Source organism: Chrysochloris asiatica, unplaced genomic scaffold (genome assembly GCF_000296735.1).
Source record: "Chrysochloris asiatica unplaced genomic scaffold, ChrAsi1.0 scaffold00050, whole genome shotgun sequence".
Lineage (NCBI taxonomy): Eukaryota > Metazoa > Chordata > Mammalia > Afrosoricida > Chrysochloridae > Chrysochloris > Chrysochloris asiatica.
Genome location: NW_006408568.1, coordinates 16,366,422 through 16,390,665, shown reverse-complemented (window position 1 = coordinate 16,390,665; position 24,244 = coordinate 16,366,422). Strand labels below are relative to the sequence as shown.

Below are 24,244 nucleotides of genomic sequence, written 5' to 3'. Positions count from 1 at the left end.
AGATAGTTAATATCTTAAGCCATGCAAACCACATGGCCTCTGTTGCATTTACTCAATTAAACCCTGCTGTTGTAAAGTAAAAGCAGCCAGAGATAATATGGAAAGAATGGGTGTTATTGTGTCCCAATAAAACTTTATTTATAAAAACAGTCAGGCTGGATTTGGTCCCCTGGCCATAGTTGGCTAACTCTTAGTTTAAGGCAATGACTAATTGTCACATGACTAGAGGACATTTCAGTTGAAGATATTTATTCTCATCTACTGAATTGCTCTTGTCAAAATACAAACAGATGTTTTACATTGCGAAATCTGGGTTTTGGGGCAGTTAACAGAAGACTGTGGAGGGAAACTGGTATTTTTTACTCTGACTCATAATATAAGGCAAAATGTTTTTTCCCTACTAACCTGTGAAATTTTTTTTTAGCTTTAAAAAACAAACTTTTTAGCATAATAAATAGGTATTATTGAAATAAACTGGAGTCATTAATTTTTTTTTTTAAATGAGGCAGTTAAGATTGATCCAGATGGGATTATGTCTACATAATTTGAAGGATCTCTGAACACAGGCACTATATTTTTATGCAATGAAAAAGTTAACAGCATGGGACTGTTTGTACTGCTGCATGATCTGGTCCATGCCAGAGACTCAGTGGTAAGCATCTGAAAGCATGGACCCTAATAACTAACAGAAAAGCCTATCTCCCCCCTTTCTGAAATCTTAGTTTTGTGCTCCAGTCTCAAGTAGGGGTCAGCAAACTTTTTCTGAAGAATTTGTTGTTGTTAAATGCAGTTGAGCCAGTTCCAACTCCTGGTGACCTTTTATAGAGTCTCCAAGACTATAAATCTTCAGAGTAAAAGCTGCTCTGTCTCCTATGAAGCAGCTGGTGAACTCAAACCTTCAACATTGTGTTTCGCCATTCAATTCTTAACCTCCACACCCACTGTGCTCCCCTGGAAAGGGCTAGACTGACCAGGGAGGGCTAAAAGGAAACCTTTGCTATACACAACAAGAAGATAAGTGCTACAAGTTAAAGAGAATGAAATGCAATGAAATAACAAATGAGGAAGTGCTTATCAGACTGTGAAAGAGCTTTGTTATTTCTGGGATCTTATACCCTTGTGCAGCAGACTGAAATTACAACTGTGACTTCTCAACAGGGGGGCATTGGGATGATGCCTATAACTATGATCAATTATTGTCCAAAGATGATCCTTGTAAAGATTTATATTATATTTTTTACCATTTCACTAAAATGATAATTTTCACTGTGTCTGGGCCAATGCCAAGTATAAAAAAGCTGAATTTCAAGAATGGAAATTTGGCCAAAATTATTATCATTGAAGAAAGTACTCAAGCATTAAGAATAGTTTAATCAAAACCTTGTTACTTTCCTAATCCAGATAAGGTTAGTTTATATGAATCATTCTTTCTTTTCTTTTTTTTTAAATGTGCTTTTGGGCCACAATCACTTTTTTCAGGCTTCTCTGTAAAACAAAAAACAATATTGGAAAGGGAGCCTAACTCTGAGCATGAAGCAAAGAAAGAAAAGATTGTCTTCTCAAAGTAGTGGTTTTCCAAGTGTGATCTCAAAACAAAAGCAGCAGCAGCAGCATCACTTGGGTGGGACTTTAGAAACAGAAATGTTCAGGATCAAGGTTTTGAACCAGTTCATTCTGATTCCGCCCCTGCTGAAAATCTGCATTTCCGTCACAGATCTACTGAATCAAAATCTATGTCCTAACAAGATCCCCAAATTCTCAGCCAAAGGTCAAACCAGACCAAAGTCCTATTCAGCTCTCACCCCAAATTTACAGAATCAGCACCTTTGGGGTTGGAGTCAGTCAGGTGAGTATGGTATGTGTTAGAGGAACCAAGATGAAGTTCAAGAATTAGGAAACAATGGGAGAAAACAAGAGCAGATTGCCGTGGTACAATGACTAAGAGTACGTTCCTAACAGAGGGCAAAAAACAGAGTTCCAAAAGGAAAGGCTGGTCCGTTTCTGGTTTGTCATTTTTATGCTCTGCTGAGGGCAGAGCTTGAGGACCTGAGAACTCAGATTCGCCGAATAGCCTCATCATTCATTTCCTAGGGCTGCTATTATAAAATACTATTATATAAAAATGCTATTATATAAAATACTATTATAAAATACAAACAGCATGGTTTATAAGTTCAGAAATTTCTCATTTCAGAGAAATTTCTGTCTGGGAGTCTGAGATCAAAATGTTCGCCTTATTCATGCCTTCTAAGACTATGAATGAATCCATTCCCGTACCTTTCCCCTAATTTCCCATAACTCAAGGTGTTCCTTGGCTTGCAGCTGCAAGACTCTTTCTGAGTTTTCTGAGAACTCTCTCATGAAGACACCAGTCATATCAGATTAAGCCCCACTATAATGCTGTATGGAGTCCTGGTGTGGCGCTGTGGGTTTATACACCGGACTGCAAAGCCATTTGAACTGCAAGGTTGACAGTTCAAGCTCACCAATCACTCCTTGGAAACCCTACACAGGGTTACTATGAGTCAGAACCAACTCGACGGCACTTAACAACAACAACATACTCCTGTATGACCTCATGTTAACCTAACCGACAATATCCTCAACTACCCTATTTCCCAAACAGAGTCACATACACAGGTACAGGTGGTAGGACTTCAACATTTCTTTTTTAGACATACAATTCAATCAGAGGAGAACTGCCCAATAGGGTTTCCCAGGCTGTAATTTATTATTATTATTATTATTATTTTATTTATTAAATGTTTTTATTTTGGATTGAGTGAAAGTTTACAGGGCACATCATCAGCTTACATTCAACCATTCATATAGCTTGTTTCATTACATTGATTATTATCCCCTCCATATATTATCAGTTAACAGTGTTTCTCTCTATCCTCTTTAGCTTTTTTTTTTGGAGGGACTTGCCTTTTTGGAATTTACAGTCTCGGCTTTTAGGGAAGGTTTTTACATTTGTCTGTGGATATCCAGGGCTCATGTATGAGATTACTAACAAGCCTTACTGAATAATCAGATGACGGACAGTTTGCTATGTCTACTAGGTGGCTAAAGTCTGATCCTCAGAGCCTATGGTTTGGACGGTCAACTACGGTTGGGCCCACAGGGTCTTGACCTCCTGACCGGGTCTGCACAGTCTGCATCAGATTCCCCCTTATTGTTTGTTTAAGGGACGCTGCCTGTCTTAGGCGGTCAGTGCGAATTCCTCAGTCTTACCTGTCATCGAAACTCATTGCAGCATGGCAATGGCTCTGTCTTAGGTTGCCGAGGTTCCATGTGATCCTTACCCATCTCTGGCCACACGTCCAGCATAAACAGAGGCTGTAATTTTTACAGTGGAGTCCTGGTGTGATGCTGCAAGATAAGCACTGGACTGCTTTACAAGATCGGCAGTTCAAACACACCAGTTGCTCCTCAGAAATGCTACACAGGGACACTATAAGTCAGAACCAATTCGATGGCACTTAACAACAGCAACAATAATCTTTATGGGAAAAAGATACGATTTTTCTGCTCCTGCAAAGATTTACAGCCTCAGAAACTCTATACAGGATTGCTATGAGGTGGAGCCAACTCAACAGCATTTAACAACAGTAACAATTTTTATGGCAGCAGATTGCCACATTGTTCTTCCACAGAGTGCTTGGTGGGTTTGAACTTCCAATCTTTTGGTTGGTAGCCAAGAGCTTACAAGTGTTTCTAAGCATGATCATTGCTTCTTATTCAATCCATAACACATTGGAACGAATTAAGGAAAAATTACCAACAAAGTGTTAGGAGCTTTTGAGCAAAAGTTGTACAATGATATTATAAAATAAATATCTGATTTATCTGCCACAGCAAAGTCAAAACATTAGGAAACTAATCTTAGCATTAGCCAGAGGATTAAGATGAAAGATGGTTTACTTCTTGTTAGAATAATTCAATGCAGCACAAGGATTAGGAAATTTAGTTATGTTTATGTTGCAGAAAGAAGACATTCTAATATGTAAAGCTATTCAGACATTTTCTTTAAAGTCCAAGCTGACTTCAGCCAGAATTTAGTCTTTAACATTCTATTTTAGAAGCAGTCCGAGGTAATATGGGTGTTTAGAGCTGAGTCTTTACTAAAAAGGTGCCTGCATCTTGCTATGAAGAAATAGCAATTTAAAAATTTTACACTGACTAAACACTTTTGTAAATAGACAGTCAGATCAGAGTTGTAATATTTAGAACAATACTACATTAAAAGAACATTGAAATTTAAAATTCAAACAGTAAATGAAATAATAGTTCAATATAGTATCTTTTTAGATGATAGAATCCTGTGACTTTACTTAATTTAAGGTATGTTTTTTAGTTTATAATAGTCTGAATACTAAAATGTAGAGACCAAAGGAACAGTTTTCTACATTGTTTCTAGGTAAAATTTAATACTCCACATTGCTTCTAGGTAAAAAGTTAATACTTCGTGTTTACTAAGCTGTTTTAAAATATTGGAAGATATGATGGATTCTATTCCAAATTTTCCATTTAGATCTAGAAAGCTCATTAGTTACTGATGTTTTTCTCCATAAGGAATACTTTAGCCAACAGGAAAAAAGTAGTTTTAACTTCGTTTAGCAAGATTCCTCAAATTTAGCAGACAATGTTTTTATAAACTTTATATTTATTATATTGCAGCTCCTGAATTTTCATTTTAAACATGAATTGTAGAATGTGGTTTATTCCAGTAGAGTGGAACCAAGAGGGAACTAAGCCCTGTGCTCTGCTGATTTCCTTGTGAAGAGTGCTTATATTGCTGTCAGGGGGTAACATTGTGTTTAAATGCTTTAGTTTTGTCCCTGAAGCCAATCTGTTGCTAAATATAACAACCATGTTTGTTGTTATTATTAAGTGCTGCCAAGTCAGGTCGACTCATAGTGACTCTGTATAGGGTTTCCAAGGAGCGACTGGTGAGCTTGAACCATCGACCTTACATTTCAAACCAACCTTGCAGTCCAGTACATTGACCTACAAGATTCCATATAATAACCATTGTTGTTGTTAAGTTCTGTCAAGTCGGGTTCCAACCCATAGCGACCCTGTATAGGGTTTCCGAGGAGTAGCTGATGAGCTTGACCCACAGACCTTGCAGTTCAAATGGTTTTGCAGTCTGGCACATTAACCCACAGCACCACACCAGCACTCCATAATAACCATAGAGACACAGATATACTATGGAGAAATGGACTTTTTCACTCAGCTTATTTCCATGCTCCTTAAAGTTGGAATTAAAAAACAAATCTGATTATTGGGTAATTCAGCTTTCAGAAAACTTTCCTTCAATTCATTGAAAGATCTGTAGCATGTAAATAAAAGTTTAAGCTACCTTTTATAGAACAAGTTTTTGTGGTCTTGAAATACTGTGACCTTTTGTTAGCCCACCAAAGCATGGTTGATGGCCATGTTTTGGTAACATCTGCTGGCACATCTTGGCTACTCTAGTCTTGACCATCAGCATGGCCCAAAGGTGACTTGGGACAGTGCAGTGTAGGGACATCCTGTTGGAGTGCAGAAGAGACAGGATCAGCACTGCGATGGCAGATATTTTCGTTTTCCTCATTGCAGATGTGGACATGCAGTTTAAGGTAGCAGTGAAGATCTGTTCTAACAAACTTTGATTAAGTCACTGACTTTTGGTCTGTCCCTCCTAATAGATGTACAGCACTTCCATACTGCCACCCATGAGCAGGAGGTCCTGGGCACTGAGGACTTCCCGCCTGCTGGCATCAGGAAAGATGGACAGGGGACAATAGAAACAGTGTCCATCACCTCTTCTCACTTCTACAGTGAAGGCTGACCTATAGCCAAATTTTCTATTGGCTATGTTCCAAAATTATCTCTAAGGAACCTAGGGATGGTTCATAATATGTATCTTCTGGTCATGGTTGTCTTCCATGACTCAAATCAGATAGACTTTAGAAAATCTTAGATTACTTTGTTGATTTATTTTAAACTATTCATCCTAGAAGATTTCTGTCTTGGGTTCATTCAAAAGAATTGTATGGAACAATGAAAGAGAGAATGTAAACTCTGTGGTAAATATTTAAGAATGAGGCAAGCGATAGGGCTATGTAGGAGAACAGGACACTCATTGTACTGGAAATATGGAAATGGATAATATGTAATACCTTTGAACTTGGACTTCATCTGTAATGTCATGGGCTCCCCTTGTATTATGTCCAACAACCCAGGGTTTGTGGGTACAAAAGCCTTTTGTGTCAGAGTTAGTTCCCATCGAGTCTGCTTTGACGCAGGCATGGAAATATTTGAAAAAAATCTGCATCAGTGGGTACTCTAGGAAGTTGTGAGCTGGCAGCTGGGCTCCCCTGAGGCCTACTCTGAGGCTCCTATTATATAAGCTCTCTACTTGTGAAGTTTTTAGTAGCCATTCATGACATGATGGTTATAACAGTGGAATGCATACCCCTTAGAGGGTGGTGCCCCGAGCCAGCAGCTGCTTGGGCTCAGTTTTGTAGTGAGGGGTGGGGTTGGGAAAGTGCCATCTCTTGCTTCTAGTTCAGCTTAATGGAGGGGCCCACAATTGTAAAAGGCAGAGGTGGATACCCGCTTCTCCGATGATGTAGGGCAGTATGATCAAAGAATGAAAAGAGGCCACAGCCCAGCTCAGATCCTTTCTAGACACCATTTGTTGTTGATGGTATTGTTAGTTAACATCTAGTTCAGTCCCGACTCTTGGAGAACATACTTAACAGAATGAAATGCTACTGGGTGGTCCTCTGTCGTACTCACGATTCGCTGTGGATAGGACAGGCTATCAAAAATGGCAATAGGGTTTTCAGTGACTGATTTTTGGAAGTAGATCGCCAGGTTTTCTTCGCCATCTATCTTAGTCTGGAAGCTCTGCTGAAACCTGATTACTCTCATAGGAACACCCAGTCTCCGCTGACCCACAGATACCGTTGTTGTTGTTAAATGTCATCGAGTTGGTTCTGGCTCATAGTTGTTGCTGTTATGATTCCAAATCATAGTGACCTGTATAGGGTTTCTGAGGTGTGGCTGGTGGGTTTGCACCACTCAGCTTGTGGTTCAGCATCATAGCAATACCCAAGTCTCCACTGACAGACAGACACTATAAGAGGAGAGTATATAGTTTTCTTTCCATGAGCTCCAGCCTTATTATAAGAAATGGAGTATTTCTTTTCATTTATTTACATCCCACCTTGTTCTTGAAAGAATTTAAAAGGATAGAGGTGAAAAGATTTATGTAATAATAAATCAGACTTGGAATTAACTTCTAAGACATTGTTTTTAAAGGAAATACTTTTGTTTTTTTAAAACCCAAAGGAAGTACACATAAGAATAGGAATTCATGCACCAAAATAATGTTAAGCAAAGAATTATCACTAACCTCTGTGATTCTTAATAGCTGGAATTTAAAGGAACCTTGTCTAATGCTTGCATCCTAGCTATGGTACTTCCCCACAACCTGATTAGTAAGAAATATAATCTTTTGAAACATTAATTGCATTTCTCTATGTTTTCTTTCTTTTTTTAAAAAATTTTTACTATGAATTGAGTGAAAGTTTACAGGGTAGATCATCAGTTTTACATTCAACAAATCATACACCTTGTTTCATTACAATGATTGTAGTCTCCTCCATGTACCATCAGTTAACAGTATTTCTATTTACTTTGGCTCTCTCTTTTTTTCTTTTTATAAACACTCAGGCATATATAATAATTTATACCACCAAAGGGCACATTCTGCAAGTCTGCCTCCTGGCTGCCATCTCTTAGTCCCTCTCTTCCCATGAATCTAGAGTTCTCAGCTGCTCCCTCTCTCCATGTCCCCATCCCTGCCTCCATCTCTGGTGCCGCTGCTTCTCTGGATAAGGTCTCACATTCTGCTTGTGCTTTTCTCCCTTGATGGCCCTAGGGTCATTTGTTTCTGGGCTGTAAGATTAACTACTCCCCCGTTTTTGAAACAAAACTTCTACCTTTACAATTGTGACAGTCACAATTAGTCATGATAACAGTTACTCACTATTGAATCATAAGAATATCATCCCCATCTCTTTTAACCAGACCCATCTAGACAAGATGAAAATTATTCAGTGGGGATTCTTTCTTCCCCCATACACTCTAAAACTAAACTCCTTCTTGAAACCTTGTAAACCAGTCACTTTGTGCCTTTATCGCCCCCTCATTTTAGTAGCCAACGTCTAAGTTTCCCATCCCTATCTACCCTGTGTACAGAGGGGATAGTATTGATACTTGGTATGAAGACTCCTTCCCTCTTTGCTAGTATTTAGAGTTACTACCTCCATGAGTGCTCCCATAGAGATTTACAGCCTCGGAAACCCTGTTCAGGGTCGCTATGGGTCGGAACCGAACTCGACGGCACTTAACAACAACAACAACAACAACCTCCATGAGTATAGGTTAGGTTCATCAAATTGTAGCAATTTACCTTCCTTTCCTTTATAAAAAAACTTTTTTTTAATCTTTCTGTAGTCAAGTTATGATTATCAAGGATAGGTCAAATGGGCGTATGTTTTCCTTTTAATTGTGGTAAATATATATAATACAGCAATTGCTGTTTCAACATTTATACATAAACAATTCAGTGACAGTAATTATGTTCATCCTGCTATGTAACCAATACCACTGTCCATTTCCAACCTTTCCCACTACCCTTAAGCAGTAACCTCCCTCCCATTCCCCCACCTCAATAACTATTAGTCACCTATGGTCTCTATACACTTACCTACTCTATATAGTTCATGTAAGTGAAACCATACTGTATATGTAGTCCTTTGTTTGTGGTTGACTTATTTCATGTATGTAACTTTTCTTCTTTCTTTACAGTCACAGTCTTGCTATTCTTATAAAGGCCTGATTATATGGTCTTGTGTTTGCAGACTGTCTTCTCCTGTCAGCAGGAATACCTTGGTGTTTTTAGAAACTGACACAGATCTACCGGGGAAGCCCACTGGGCTTCTTGCTCATTGATCTCTTTAAGATTCCTATTGTCTTCTACAGCTGAGCCCCTTCTGTGCTCTTCTTTTTCTTTCTCTAGGATGAGAGTATGGCTTTCTTGGCTCTTCACTGCTCTCTCTCCCAGATTTACTAATTCTTCTCCATATGACTTGTAGTTAGTGCCATTGAATCAGTTCCAACGTACAGCCACCCTGTATAGGGTTTCCGAACAGTGTCTGGTAAGTTTGAACTGCTGATCTTGTGATGAAAACTGACCTTGCGGTCCAGTGCTTACCCTACAGCACCACACCAAGACTCCATCTGACTTACTACCCAATATTTGGATGTTGTGACCTGAGCTTCTCTCTCTTCATTTTCACTTCAAATAAACCCTTGGCTTTGTCTCTGAGCATAAAGATGAATGAGGACGAAGCCTTGCTAGAAGCTCAAAGAACTAATAAAACTTGATAATGTCAGTCAGCCATCCCCAGTGATCAGACCCTACCTCTTATCATATTAACCTCCATGGTAACTCTATTCAGTACAGACAGCACATGGTTTCTGTTAATTTTTAAAGATCCCCAAAGACGTCATATTCAAAGTCTTCTTTGGTCCCTTATTTACAAGTCGATTGTAGGAAATTGTCTTAGTTGTTTAGTGCTGCTGTTACAAAAATGCCACCAAGTGGGTGACTTTAACACACCATTTTATTTTCTCACCTTTTAGGAAACTAGAAACCCAAATTCCTAGGGGAAGACTCTTTCTCTGTGTAGCCTCCAGGAGAAGGTCCTTGTCCTTATCTCCTTGGTGATCTTATGTGGCATCTGTCTTCCTACATTTCTGCTTGCTCACTTGCTTTCTTTCTCTCTTTTACATCTCAAAAGAGATGGACTTACAACACGCTCTATACTGTAACATAACAAAGAAAACCCATTCCCAAATGGCATTATAACCAAAATATGTACAATTTACAACATATTTTTTTGAGGACATAAAGTAGTTCATAACTATATTGTTGTTCAAAGTGGTATGTTTGGGAGTTATTTGTCTATGGCAGGCTGGACTGTTTCCAATGTATAAGGCCACTAGGTGGAGCTTTGGGGATTGGAGAAGAAACCCAAGGACTGTAGCATTCTGGGTATCCAATATCTTTTCATTCAGATCAAGCTTCTTAGAAATGATGTTGTAGAAGCAGGTGGCGACCAGCCTCATCCATCTGCCTACACGGGAAGAGTCCATAACTGGTTTAAGTTACAATCCTATAGTCTTGGGTTTAGGGGAGACCTTAAATGGATCTAGTCCAAACTCTTATGTTTTGTCCCTTTGCTTTCAGGGCTGTTCAGTTCTTCAGACAAACTTGGGTTACACATTCTCTGCCTCTTTGGACTTCCTACAATCTTTCTGGAATGTGCTTTATCTGGTCTCTGGAGTGTACCTTTAGGAAAAAACCTGACTAGGTTTCTGTTCACCTTCAGCCTGTAAACACAGGGTGCAGAAAGATCAGCATAAGCATACTCGTGTTTACTCGTCTATCTGGACACTCACCTGCCTCTTTCCTTTTAAGCCCTCTTCAGAGTGCAGGCTCTCAGGCCTATCAGCTCATCTCAGGAGAGGGGATAACAAGTAAAGGGTTAATGGGTGGTGGCCACAGGCAGAAGCAGCAGCTTCTGCCAAGTTCCCTTTGGCATGAGGGGTGGGAGACCCTGCAAAAGGTCCTAACACTCACTAACTGGAGATGGAGCCCCGTGAGCCCACTGGCCCTCCTTCCTTGGTGCATTTGAGGATAAGTTTCAGCTGTGGCCTTACAAGGTCATAAGAAACCTGCAGTTGCTGAGCTATGGGGAGATTGAGTGGAGAGATGCAAACAAGTGTTCTTAAAGCAGAATAGTCATCATGATGGGGACAGGGTGGGGGGAGATCAGCAGAAGAGCCAGAAAGGTCTAGCTTGAGGTCTTTAGCATGCTATTTAAGGATCCCTAAGGAGTCCTCTGGCAGCATAGTGGTTACAAATCAGGCTGCAAACCACAAGGTCAGCAGTTTGAAACTACCAGCCATTCCACAGGAGAAAGATGAGCCTTTCTGCTCCCATAAAGATTTACAGCCTCAGAAACCCTGTGCAGGGTTGCAATGAGTTGGAACTGACTCTACGGCACATTACCACCACCACCACAAAGTCCTGGTGGGTTATTGTGGGTTAATGCACCAGACTGCAAAATTGTTTGAACTGCAAGGTCGGTGGTTCAAGCTCACCAGTGCCTCTTTGGGAATTGTATACAGAGTCACTATGGGTCGGAATCTACTCGACAGCACTTAACAACAACAAGAAGGATGCTAGTAACTAAACAAACAGAAGTCTGCTGACATGTTTACCCTTCACCAAGAATGTGTATACCCCGTGATACCCAGTTTCTGAGCTCCACATGAGACCAGAGTGACTCTTTCCAAGTGAAGGCCTTAGAATTGGCTTCCAAGGGTGTTGTTTTAAGGATACCACAATTCCTATGGTCCTATCACTTCACAACTGTGGGTCTTCAGACCTTCTAGAAGGCTGGACACTTGGACTGGGGTGATGTCAAGACTTTCTGATGTTCGCGCCAGGAGTGGTGAAAGGAAGGTAAGGAGTCTTAAGCATTACCTGCTCCCTGACTGATGCCAGCAATGTCAGCAGTTAGAGCATCCTTCCACATCTCTTCATTTCCAGTCTGAGTTATTTACTATAACATTATCTGTGCGTTAGCTCTGTGTCATCTCCTACCTACACATCATCCTTCTTGGTATTTTCTGACTTAGATTCTCAAAGGCAGGGGCTCTGTCTCTCTTTGTTCCTTTGTCTTCATCGACAGAATGCCACATGTCTGTCCATTCACCCACTACCTGGCTCTCAGTTTGCCCCACTGTGATGGCTTATATGTTGTTGTGATTCTGGAAGTTATACCAGCAGAATTTCAAATACCAGCAGGGTTACCCATGTTGGGTAGATTTCAGCAGAGCATCCAGACCAAGACAGAGTAGGAAGAAAGGCCTACTGAATCTACTTTGGAAAATTAGCCAATGAAAATGTTGTGGATCACAATAGAACATTGCCTAATAAATGCTGGAAGGTGAGCCCCTAGATTGGAAAGTACTGAAAATTAACAGTGGCTGCCCACAGTGAACTTGAGCCTGCCAACAATTGTAAAGAGGACACAGGACCAGACAAAGTTTCATTCTCTTGTGCCTAAGAGCGCCATGAGTCAGAACTAATTTGATAGCAACTAACAAAATCTCTCTCCATCCCCTTTCTACCTCTCTTATTTATCTACTAATTCAACAGATACTTTATAAAATAGCATCTTTGGAGGGTGGAGAAGGACAAGGGGACACTGATTTAAGGCGCTTCCTACCTATGAAACATGGACACTCCATTCACCATTCATTTATTCAGAAAATGTTGCTCACACATCTTTTATGTGACAGGCACTGCTGGGTATTAGATGTCAAGTGATAGACGAAGAGGAAAAGTTTCTGTATTCAGAGGCAGAGAATTGCATTGTACATTAAATCCATGCACAAGTACTTAGTTACAGGCTCATGTAAGTGCTGTGAAGGAATAGGACAGGGTGCCTCATGTGAGAAAACAGTGGGATGGGGGCAGGGAGAAAAGGAAGTGTTCTCTAAGGAGATAATATTTAAACCCAGAACTAAAGGGTGACAATGGGGAAGCAATAGTAAAGACTGTGATAGAGCTTTGCAGACAAATGGAACTGTAGGTGCAAAGGTCTTGAGGTGGGAAGGAGCATGAAAAGATACTGGTAATATGAGGTTGTGAGTGCCAGAATGGATTGTATGTCAGTGCTGCAGGGTGGCAGAGGATGTACCCAGTGCTGTGTTTACAGTTGAGATAGGAATGAATACTTTCATCAAGGGGGACATGTGAGATGGTAGGTCTTGCAGGATGCACTGCAGTGCCATGGGTAGTCAAAAGAGGGGTTGGAGGAACAATTTGTACAGAGGCATGGAGTCATGGTGTGTTTAGAGAAGTTGGGTGTGTGGGGAAGTGGCGTGGTAGTGGGAATATCAGGAAATAAATCTTGATGATAGGTTGGGACCATTTTATTTCATGAAGGGTCTTAAATCCAAAGAGAGAGTTTAAACTTCATGCTGTAAACAGGGAGCAGCTACTGGTAGTTTATAACAGAAGAACATTGGAAACCTGACTGGTAGCAACATTTGTTCTTGTTGTTAAGTGCCGTCAAGTAGGTTCAACTCACAGCGACTCTGTATAGGGTTTCCAAGGAGTGGCTGGTGGGTTTGAACTGCCGACCTTGTAGTCCAGTGCATTATCATGCAGTGCTGCACAGTAACAATGTGGGGACACACAAAATCCTTCTTTTGAGTGCAAACTTGTCATCACAAGAACCCCATGTGTAGGAGTTTATCTTCAGGTCATAGTATTGGACACAAAGATGTGTGGATAATGAGCTGTGTGGTGTGCTATTTAAACAAATTATGGTGTATGCATACAATAGAATCTTGTGTTGCCAGTAGAATGATGTGTCATAGGTTTGCCTATACATGAAAACTATACATACTGTAGTACATAAAACATATGGCATGACATATAGATAGATAGATATAGACACATCCACATACTATATGATCCCATTCTATTTAAAATTGCTTAACACATGCATAGAAAAGTATAGGAAGGGTAGGCTACATGCCAGCATTTTAATTTTAACAGTGGTTGTCTCTAGAGGGAATTATGTGAGTTCTGTAGTTTTTTTCTGATTTTTTAAGTAAAGATTTTTTTTTTTTTTGTATTAACAACAAATAGAAAATAAGAACAAATTTATTGCCAATCTGGAAACAGAAGTGACCATAGCCCAGATTATGGTCATAGGAATATTTAGGAAGGGAAGGTCAAACAAACCCAAATCAATTGTCATTGAGTAGATTCTGCACGACAGCCCTATCTATGTCAGAAAAGAATAGGGCATTCCACTGAAATGGCTGATTTTTTTTTTGGAAGTAGATCACCAGATCTTTCTTTTAAGGTATCTCTAGATGGGATCGAACCACCAACCTTTCAGATAGCAGCTATGAACACATTATTTATTTGCATCACCAAAGGACTCCTTGATAAAGAAAAGCTTTGAAAAAGGAGCCAGAATTGCTAGGGTTCAGTGATAGAAAGGTCTGAGATGAAGAACACTCAACATGATCCCTAGGCTTGGACTACTGGGCGGCTGAAAGGTCCTGTCCTTCAGGACAGAGAGAGCAACAGAGAAGAACTAGGTTAGGACAGTAAGAGAAAGGTTCAAGCCTTTAGTCTACTGAGACTGAAATTCCTGAGAGACATATAGGGAGAAATGCTTGGTGAGTTGGTCTGGATTTAATGAGAGAAGTAAGCTCCAGAGATAAGTCTGGAAGTTTTTGGTAGTTGGAGCTATGCAAATAGATAAACTCACCAAGGGGAAGTGTGTAATGTGAGTGGGGAATTGCTTGTGGAAGCTGACAGAAGTGCTTGGAAAACACTCACATTGAAGGGCATGCTGAGGAGGCACCTGCAAAGGCAAATGGGAGGGCTGGTCAAAGTGGAGGAGATGCACACTGGTACTGAGGAAGCCTGAAGCAAGAAGAGTTCCAAGAAGGGTATTTTGGCCACATATCTCACAAACACTTTAAAATGTTGTCTGGGTAATGCTGACAAATCTTGGGTGGGGATTCTGTTTACTTGTCAAGATACTTAGACACATTTCTTTGGGCTGGGCTTCAAGGTTGGGAGGAGATAGGGACGTTTTACTGCCAGTGAGTCTATCCTCTGAAAAACCTGAGTATGACGTGGTGGGAGGAAGAAAGGCCCAGAGCCAGAAGGAGAGAAAAGAGAATTGAGGAGGAGGGTTTTCTAGACAGGGAATGGAAATGTGTGCTTCTATCACCATTCTTTTCCCCTGGAAGAACTGTTGGAGAAAGCAATCCTCTGTGGGGTGAGAAGATGGATTTAATAAAACGTGTTTATTGTTCTCATCCCTGGGTGGATGCAAAATTCATGCAGAGCTTTCTGCAAGGATGTTATAGGAGATGAATCCATTAATTGCTGCCAGAAAAAAAGTAAAAGAAACAAAGAACCAAATAGAGCCCGTCAACATGCAGGGACCTGGAAGGAATCCCAAAATGAGCTGCAGATTATAAGGGTTATAACGGGATGTTCTCAGGTCCAATAGTGTTGGGGCTGCAGATTTTGTTGCTGTTGGTATAAGTGTTGGCCTTGGAATCAGACTTCTGTGTTCTAATCCAGGCTTCCATAGGGCATGATGCTTAACCCTTCTATGCCTCTGTTGTGTCACCTGTAAAATGGGAATATTAATAGTCACTTTACTTCAGGTGAGTTGATGTAAAGATTGAATGAGTCCAGTCACCTCCGTATGTGACCAGTTTTATTATTATTTTTTTTTGCCTAGACCAAGGATGCCCTCTTCACTATTCTCCATGACCTCCGACGCCAGGATCATTTCAATATCATTGGATTTTCCAACCGGATCAAAGTATGGAAGGACCACTTGGTGTCGGTTACTCCGGACAACATCAGGGACGGCAAGGTCTACATTCACCACATGTCACCCACTGGAGGTAGAAATGATTCCTTCTTAGGCTTTGACATGATGATAAGTCAGTAGCTAATTTTCTGCCCAGAGATGTGGGTTTGAAAGCAGAAGCTGATTACAGGAAAGGAGATAGCATGTGAGTGCTTTCCCAGGAGCTTACGTTTCTCTAAACACCAAATCTGTAAACGCTCCTGTTCCAGTCCCCAGACTAAGATGGTCAAGTAAGTTAGGGTGGTAAATGCCTGATAGGTTTTTGAAGACTTTCCTGGTTTCTCTCACAGGTCCTGAACAATGACGCAAATTTTTTTTTTTTTTTTTTTGCTTGTTTGTCAAATATTTTTTGAGTGGGGAATTAAAACCAAATGGATGCTCTACTGTTTTATGCTCTTGGGATATGGATATCATAGGAAGCAGCAGATAGAAATGCGTGCTAAGACAACCCACAGTGGCAGGCCAGTAGCAGAATGAGCAGAACATGAATCCCAGGTGGAGGGGGTGGTAATTTGTATTTAAAATGGATGGAGGGAATATTAGGGGCTGAGTCATTGCACACTTGTTTTGGGCACGGTACCCAAGTTAGCGTGCAAGATGTTAAGAGATGGGTGGGGTCGGGGAACGGGGCAGTGAGGTCATAAAGAATTCTAAGATGAATAGAGACTCAGAGCAGCATGGTATTACCCAACTATACTAGTAGATGTAAGTTCCTCCAGTGTTAGAACTGGGTCTTAGTCTTGCTGTTATCTGCATTACAAGTATTGTAGTTGTTGTTAGGTGCCATTGAGTCAGTACCGACTCATAGTGACCTTATGCACAGCAGAACAAAATACTGCCTGATCCTGGGCCAACCTCACTATTGTTGCCATGCTTGAGTCCATCAATGCTGCCACTTGGTCAATCCATCTTGTTGGGGGTCTTCCTCTTTCTCTGACCCTCCACCTTACCAAACATGATATCCTTCTCCAACGACTGGTCCCTCCTGACATCATGTCTGAAGTACGAGAGATGAAGTTTGGCCATACTGGCCTCCAAGGAGCACTCTGGCTGCACTTCTTTCAACATGGATCTGTTTGTTCTTTTGGCAGTCCATGGCACTTTCAATAGTCTCCTCTAACACTGTAACTCAAATGCATCAATTCTTCTACAGTCTTCCTTATTTACTGTCCAGCTTTCACATGCCTATGAGGTTATTGAACAAGTATAGTGGACACTTATGAGGGGCTCAATATAGGAATATTTAGGGGAAATGAACCTGACGCCGACTTCTTTTCTCAAAGGTCCTTTACAGAGACTCCATTTACTGGTGGTGTTGTCTCAGTTAATTCTTATTTCAGTTACTTCAGTTAAATATATAATACACTCAGTTTCATCTTCTCCCACTTGGGATTTTTATATCTTTCATATATTCATTATTTCCTTTCCAAGATAGTACCTCTGATTTTGCAAATGAACTTCATTTGAAACAATGTTCCTTGTATAGTACTTTGATTTATAGTGGAATTTCTTACCAGTCTCCAATACACTGTGATTTAGAGACCATTTTATTGGTTCATGGGAGAAATAAATTATTACATTCAATATTATAGTGATGCTCTATAGCAGGAAGTTGAAAAAAAAAAAAAAACTACTGTCATTGAGGGAAGAAATTCATCTTCATAACACCCCCTGGTTCCTAGCCTAGTTCATGTGGTGGTGGTGGTTATGTGCCGTGGAGTTGGTTCCAACTCATAGCGCTCCTGTACAGAGTTTCCAAGGCTGTAAATCTTTACAGGAGCAGAAAGCCTCATCTTTCTCCTGTGGAACAGCTGGTAGTTTTGAACTGCTGACCTTAAGGTTTGCAGCCTGATTCATAACCACTATGTTACCAGAGCTCCTTTGTTGTTGTTGTTACATGCTGTCGCGCTGGATCCGACCCATAAAGACCCTATATAGGATTTCCAAGGAGCAACTGATGAGCTTGAACTGCCGACCTTGCAGTTCAAATGGTTTTGCAGTCTGGTGCATTAACCCACAGTGCCACACTAGGACTCCTTTAGTACTTACTTAATGACTATGTGTTGCACTGAAACTATTTTAATTACACTGCCTAGTGATAGAACTCGTCCCTGGAGAAGGATATCATTCTTGGTTAAGTGAAGGTTCAGTGAAAAGGCAAAGACCCTCAATGAGATAGATTGACACATTGGCAGTGACAGTGGGCTTAAACATGACAATTGTTAAGGATGATGTAGGACTGGGCAGTGTTTCGTTTTGTTGTGAATAGTGTCCCTATAAATCGGAACCAACTTGATTGCAGCTAACCACAACAACTAATAGAATAATTTGTGGGGATTGGGGTGGTGTAAAGGTCTTTAGAAAAGAATTGGTCAGTATTACCTTCCTGTAGGAATCCAGGGTGTTCTGGTGGGGCACTGTAGGGTAAGCACTTGACCACAAGGGTGGTTTGAACCTCAAGGTTGATAGTTCAAATTCACTAACTGCTTCTCAGAAACCCTATCCAGGGTTACTATGAGTCAGAACCAACTCAATGGCACTTAACAACTACAAAGAATCCAAATCTTAGAAATGCATTGGTTTCTTTAAATTTTTTCTCAATACTTCATTGCCCAGCTTCTGCAAGTGAGTAAGAGATTCACATCCAATTGAGTATGCTGTTGTGGTAAGGAGCCCTAGTGGTGCAATGGCTAAGTGCTTGACTATTAACCGAATGGTTGGTGGTTCTAATCCACCCAGAGGCTCTGTGGGAGACCTGGCCGTCTGCTTCCATCAAGATTAAAATCCATTACCCTCTAGTGATTTTGACTCATAAAAACCCTAAAACCACTGTCACGGAGTCATTTCCAACTCACAGTGACCCTATATAGGGTTTCCATGACTGTAAATTTTTAAAGGAGCAGACAGCTTCATCTTTCTCCCAAGATGCCACTGATGGGTTTGAGCCATCACCTTTGCAGTTAAAAACCCAATGAGTAACCCACAATGCCATCAGGGTTACTTTTAACCTAGAAAACCCATCTTAGAAAGGAGCACAAATGAATTTGTCACAGATAGGCTTTGATTTTTTTTTTTTAGCCAGCAATACTGGAGGAAGTGAAGCAATGGGGGAATTGCTGGTTCACTGTAACATGATATATTTTGAAGGTAGATAAAAATCACTTTAGTTAGGGTGATGGAAATATTCTATAACAGGGTTATAGCAATGGGACTACAACTCTATACATTTACTAAAAAGAATTGCATTTTACATTTACAATGGATGGATTTTTTAAATTTTGTTTTTGCTTGTATATTATATCTCAATAAAGCTGCTTTTAAAATTAAAAAAAAAAAAATCACTGCAGTCAGAAAAAAGGAGTGGTGTTCCAGGTTGCAATCAAAAGTCTCAGTTTTACTTGGTGATAGAGGAACAGCGACAGTGGTTGAATGAAATTCTTAGCTGATCCAGAAAATTCATTCTAGCTGGCAGTTTCCACCTCCACCAACCAACCACCCTTCTTCCCATCGATCTAGCACATACTTGTGGAATACCTACTACGGATACCCAACTTCAGTCAGAGCGAATCAAGTGTTAATGGCAACAAACTCAAGAAGAAAAGAGGCAAAGTCAGGTGTAAAATTGGAGAGAAGAGGTGTCAAAATTGATTTATCAGTTCTTTAGTAAACACCATCATCCCCATGTAACATCTGAAGCTACCCAACATTGTTTCCAGTGGCCCCCACCTCCCTGTTCTGTGTCCCCTTTCTTCTTTTTATAATTCTCTCTGCAAATTCCTTCACTTTCTCAGAAAAGGATGTGAAGTCATGAATGCTCAGAAGACTTCTTTACTAAGGTATCACTCGATACCTTCAGAAGAAGGTTTCTTGGTGTGTTTTCTATAGTGGGGGAATTCCATGTTGAAACAAAACATTGCCCAGTTCCATACCATCTTCTGAATTGTTGGTTATGTTTGGGTTAGTTGCTGAGTACATGATGTCAATTCATCACATTCAGGGATGTGATGTTGTTGAGGATAACTTTTCATTCTGTTATACATGAGGTTACCATGAGTCAGAGCCAACTCAATGGCAAGTAACAACTATAACAGCAAATTCTGTGTCATTTAGATTCATTTAGCATACACTTGCTAAATTTCCATACTGGCTGAATAACTTGAAATCACCTTATGTGGAGGCCTCTTTTCCCATACATCTCCTCTGCTATTGCTTGAACAATTGAGGGTTAGCTGCAGATAAAAATAAGAATCAGGTTACGAAGTTGAGTTACCCTGTTTTGGTGTTCACAGGCACAGACATTAACGGGGCCCTTCAGAGGGCCATCGGGTTGCTCAGTGACTACGTGGCCCACAATGACATTGAAGACCGGAGTGTGTCCCTCATCGTCTTCCTGACAGATGGGAAGCCCACTGTCGGGGAAACGCATACCCTTAAGATTCTCAACAATACTAAGGAGGCCGCCCGAGATCAAATCTGCATCTTCACCATTGGCATAGGGAATGATGTGGACTTCAAACTGCTGGAGAAGCTGTCTCTGGAGAACTGTGGCCTCACTCGACGTGTTCTAGAAGAGGAGGACGCGGGCTCACAGCTCATTGGGTGTGTCTGTCTTATCAGGATAATAAGAGACCTTCTGGAGGGGGGTGGATTCAATGAGACACTAAGAAATTAGGGTGTTTTGCTGTACTTTGAGTCTGCTAGAAATCATCCTAACTCAATTATACTAGGAAGCCTCATTTTATTTTGAGACCTGGCAAATCTGGATTCAAATTCTGGTCCTTCTTTGTAAAATTAAGCAAGTTTTGTTTTGTTTTGTTAAAATCTGTATGTGCTTCAGTTTCCTCATGTATAAATGAAGATCATAGTCAGTTGTAAGAATTTAATTTGAAAACATAATTAAAGCGTTAACAGCATGTCTATTACATAGTAGATGCTAAATTAGTTCTTCAAGTTAGAGTGGTGGTAGTGGTGGTTATGTGCCGTGAAGTTGGTTTTCACTCATAGCGACCCTGTTCAGGAGTTCCGAGGCTATACATCTTTAAGGGAGCAGAAAGCCTCATCTTTCTTCTGAGGAACAGCTGGTAGTTTCAAACTGTTGACATTGTGGTTAGCAGACTGACTCGTAACCACTACGTTACCAGAACTCCTTCCTGAAATTGCTAAGCACTTTCTAGAATATTGATTCTAATTCCACCCTCTGAGGCAGATAGGAGAGGTAGTATTGTCTCCATTTTGGAAACTGGTTAAATGACTTGTGAATGATGATAATATTATTTTGAGGTGGAGAAGCAATTAGATATCAAATTGCAAAATGAGATGTATGATTGTGTTGATTCAGGGAAATGCTGACTCCTAATTCAGCATTATGTGCTTTAACTTGCTGTTGTGTAGCATATATGGCAGACGCTTTAAAGGGAAAAGGGACGTTTTATAGCCATACCAGTGTATTTGTTAATGAGTGATCTAATTGGAGATCCCTAATGGTGCGCATTGAAGGTATAACATCAGTATAGATTTAGTCATCATTTTTCTCCAGCATTTCTATCAGAGATTGAACTCAAAACAAAAATGTACTTCCCACATTTTCAAAATTATTCAAAACTAGACTCAAGAGGGAGAACTGAATTGACTGTATGACTTAATTGACATGCTAGAAGATGCTCAATTACAAATGCATTACACTGAAACAAATCAACTGCATTGTCCTGCTGTTTAAAATATCAATACTCAGCATTTATTGAGAACTTATAATGTGCCAAACATTTATATGTGCGTCCTCTCATGCAATACTCCCCAAAGTCCTAGGAGGTTGCATAACTTATACAACAGAGATGACATAATACTGAGGATAAAATAAGATAGGCAGTTATTTCTCCCATCTGTAGCAGTCTGGACAGGCTTCTTCATAAGGCTATTCAGAGACTCAGGTCCCATCCACTTTATTGTTTTCAGGGTATTGTCCACAAGTGCAAGGCTGAAATTAGGTCTTTATCATCCAGCCCAATGGAAAAAGTAATGAACAGAAAGCCCGGGAAAGCCATTTCTTTTCAGCAAGTGTTGTAACAGTTGAGCCTATCATGCCCACCCATATTCCACTGGCGAGAAATAGTCATATGACCGTAGTTGCTACAACGGAGACTGGGAAATGTTTCTAGTTAGATAGACATCTATTCAGTTAAAACTCCATAATCATGAAAGAAGGGTAGAGTGGATTTGACAAGATAACTAGTAGTCTTCCAAATCACCTACTGTTAATATCTTCAATTTATAAATGAAGGAACTGAAGTCGACAGAGGTTAAGTCCCATGCCCCAAGACACACATTAAGCAAGTGAGTGAGGTAGAAGTTCATGTGTAGGCTCTCTAGATCTTTGAAAGAGAATTTTAATTGTCTGCACTCAGCAATAAGCAATTATGTAGCATAGTTATGAGAAAAGCTAATGCAAGTAAATGCCGCATTTCACAAAAGCGTAATGTCAAAGCCATGTTTGGAGTTCTGAAGTATAATGTGTTGGTTAGTACACATACAGAGTGTTTGATTTTAAGAAAAATGTTCTACAAGGACCTTTGAAAAACTTAAAGCAAAAACAACTAAAACAGTTGCCATTAAGTTGATTTCAAGTCATAGTGACCCTATTGGACAAAGTAGAACTGCTCCTTTGGGACAGTTTTGAGGACTGTAATCTTAATTTTAGTTGAAGCATATTGCTACATCTTTTTCCTGTGAAGCAGCAAATGGGCTTGAACTGCCAACTGTTAGGTTAGCAGCTAAGGGATTAACCACTGCGCCACCAGGGCTTCTATAAAAACTTGCTATTGTTGTTGTTAGGTGCCACTGAGTCTGTAACAACTCATAGTGATGCTATGCACAACAGAATGAAACACAACTGGTTCTGTACCATCCTCACAATTGTTCTTATGCTTGAGCCCATTGCTGCTGCCACTTGGCCAATCCATCTTGTTGGGGTTTACATCTTTTTCACTGATCATCCACTTTACCAAACATGATGTCCTTTTCCAGGAACTAGTCCCTCTTGATAACATGTTCAAAGTCTAAGGGACAAAGTCCGGCCATCCTGGCTTCTAAAGAGCACTTTGTTGTTATCAAGTACCGTTGAGTCCATTCTGACTTGTGACTCTATATAGGGTTTCCAAGGAGTAGCAGATGGGTTTGAACCTGCGACCTTGTGGTCTAAGTGTGTACAAAGGACATTTACCAAGAGTGGCTAGGAAATCTTGAAATTTTATCATAAAAAGAATAGCTAATTCAACTGGGAATGACTAGGCTGCAAAAAGAAGGCTTTAAGGAATATACAATAGTGTTTTTAATCATCTAAATCAAGGGTGGGGAGACTTTTTTCTTCCAAAGGCCATTTGGATATTTATAGCATCATTCACAGGCCATACAAAATTATCAATATAAAAGTTAGCCTGCTATATAATGTGTTGGCTGAAACTGCCATTGCCTTGGCAGGGCCAGACCAAATGATTTCAAGGGTCTTATACAACCTGCGGGCCCAACGTTCCCCACCCCTGATCTAAATGGCTGTCATGCTGACATAAATTAGACTGATTCTGTGTTGCTTCAGAGACAAAACTGAGACCAATGAGTAGAAATTTCAGGCATTAGGCTTTTGATGTATTGTGAGGATGCTCTTCCTTATTATTGGAGCAGTTGAAAAACAGACAGTGAGTTCTCTTTTGCCAATGGTATTCCACCAATTGCAGAATGGCCTTCTTTCAGACTGTTGTGTGGAGTAGAATGTTGGACTCATACATTCATATGATTAAATCTTCTCTTCTGAGTGTCATTTCCTTTAGGAGCTCTCTTGCCTGCAGCCAGTGCAGGGCCCTTACTTCTCTCATTCTCGCTCTGGTCTTCCACACCAGGTTCTACGATGAGATCAGGACACCTCTCCTCTCTGATATCCGCATTGATTATCCACCCAATTTAGTGGAGCATGCCACCAAAACTCTGTTTCCCAACTACTTCAATGGCTCAGAAATCATCATTGCTGGGAAGTTGGTAGACAGGAAGATGGATCAATTGCACGTAGAAGTCACAGCCAGCAACAGTAAGAAATTTGTCATATTGAAGACAGATGTACCTGTGGAGCCCCAAGAGGTGGGGAACGATGTCACAGGAAGCTCCAGGCCCAAGGGTGATGGAGAGGAGGACCCCAACCACATTGAGCGTCTGTGGAGCTTCCTCACCATGAAGGAGCTGCTTCGTTCCTGGCTGCAGAGTAACAGTGAGCAGGAGAGGGAGCTGCTGAGGCAGAAGGCCGGGGCTCTGGCGGTGAATTATCGCTTCCTCACTCCGTTCACCTCCATGAAGCTGAAGAAATTAGCAACTCAGACAGAGAGACTAGATGACAACTATGGTATGTCTGCAGCAACAGGTCCGGAGACAGTGATGCAGAGCTTGCGAGGAGCCAACACGCAACCAGGTAATGAGACTCCAGTGATGACAAAACAGGAGGGACGGTAGATTTAAAGATACCAGTTCTAAATCCTCTGAAGACCAGGGTTACTTTATCAATAGATTCTTTTATTTTATTTTGTATTGTTATAAAATAGTATTATTTACATCCTGGTGTGGCACTGTTGGATCAGCACTGGACTGGAAACCTCAAGGTTGGCAGTTCAAACCCACCAGCTGCTCCTTGGAAAACCTATATGGGT

The 24,244-nt window shown here is 40.6% G+C and overlaps 1 protein-coding gene across 1 annotated transcript in view; it reads left to right on the top strand.

The window, feature by feature from the left end:
• Positions 1 to 24,244, top strand: part of ITIH5 (inter-alpha-trypsin inhibitor heavy chain family, member 5) — a 139,059-nt gene that overhangs the window by 94,569 nt on the left and 20,246 nt on the right. The window contains exons 7-9 of the mRNA XM_006862795.1: positions 15,426 to 15,594; positions 19,850 to 20,159; positions 23,450 to 24,009. Coding sequence (XP_006862857.1) covers positions 15,426 to 15,594; positions 19,850 to 20,159; positions 23,450 to 24,009 — 1,039 coding nt within the window. The remainder of the gene's footprint in view (positions 1 to 15,425; positions 15,595 to 19,849; positions 20,160 to 23,449; positions 24,010 to 24,244) is intronic.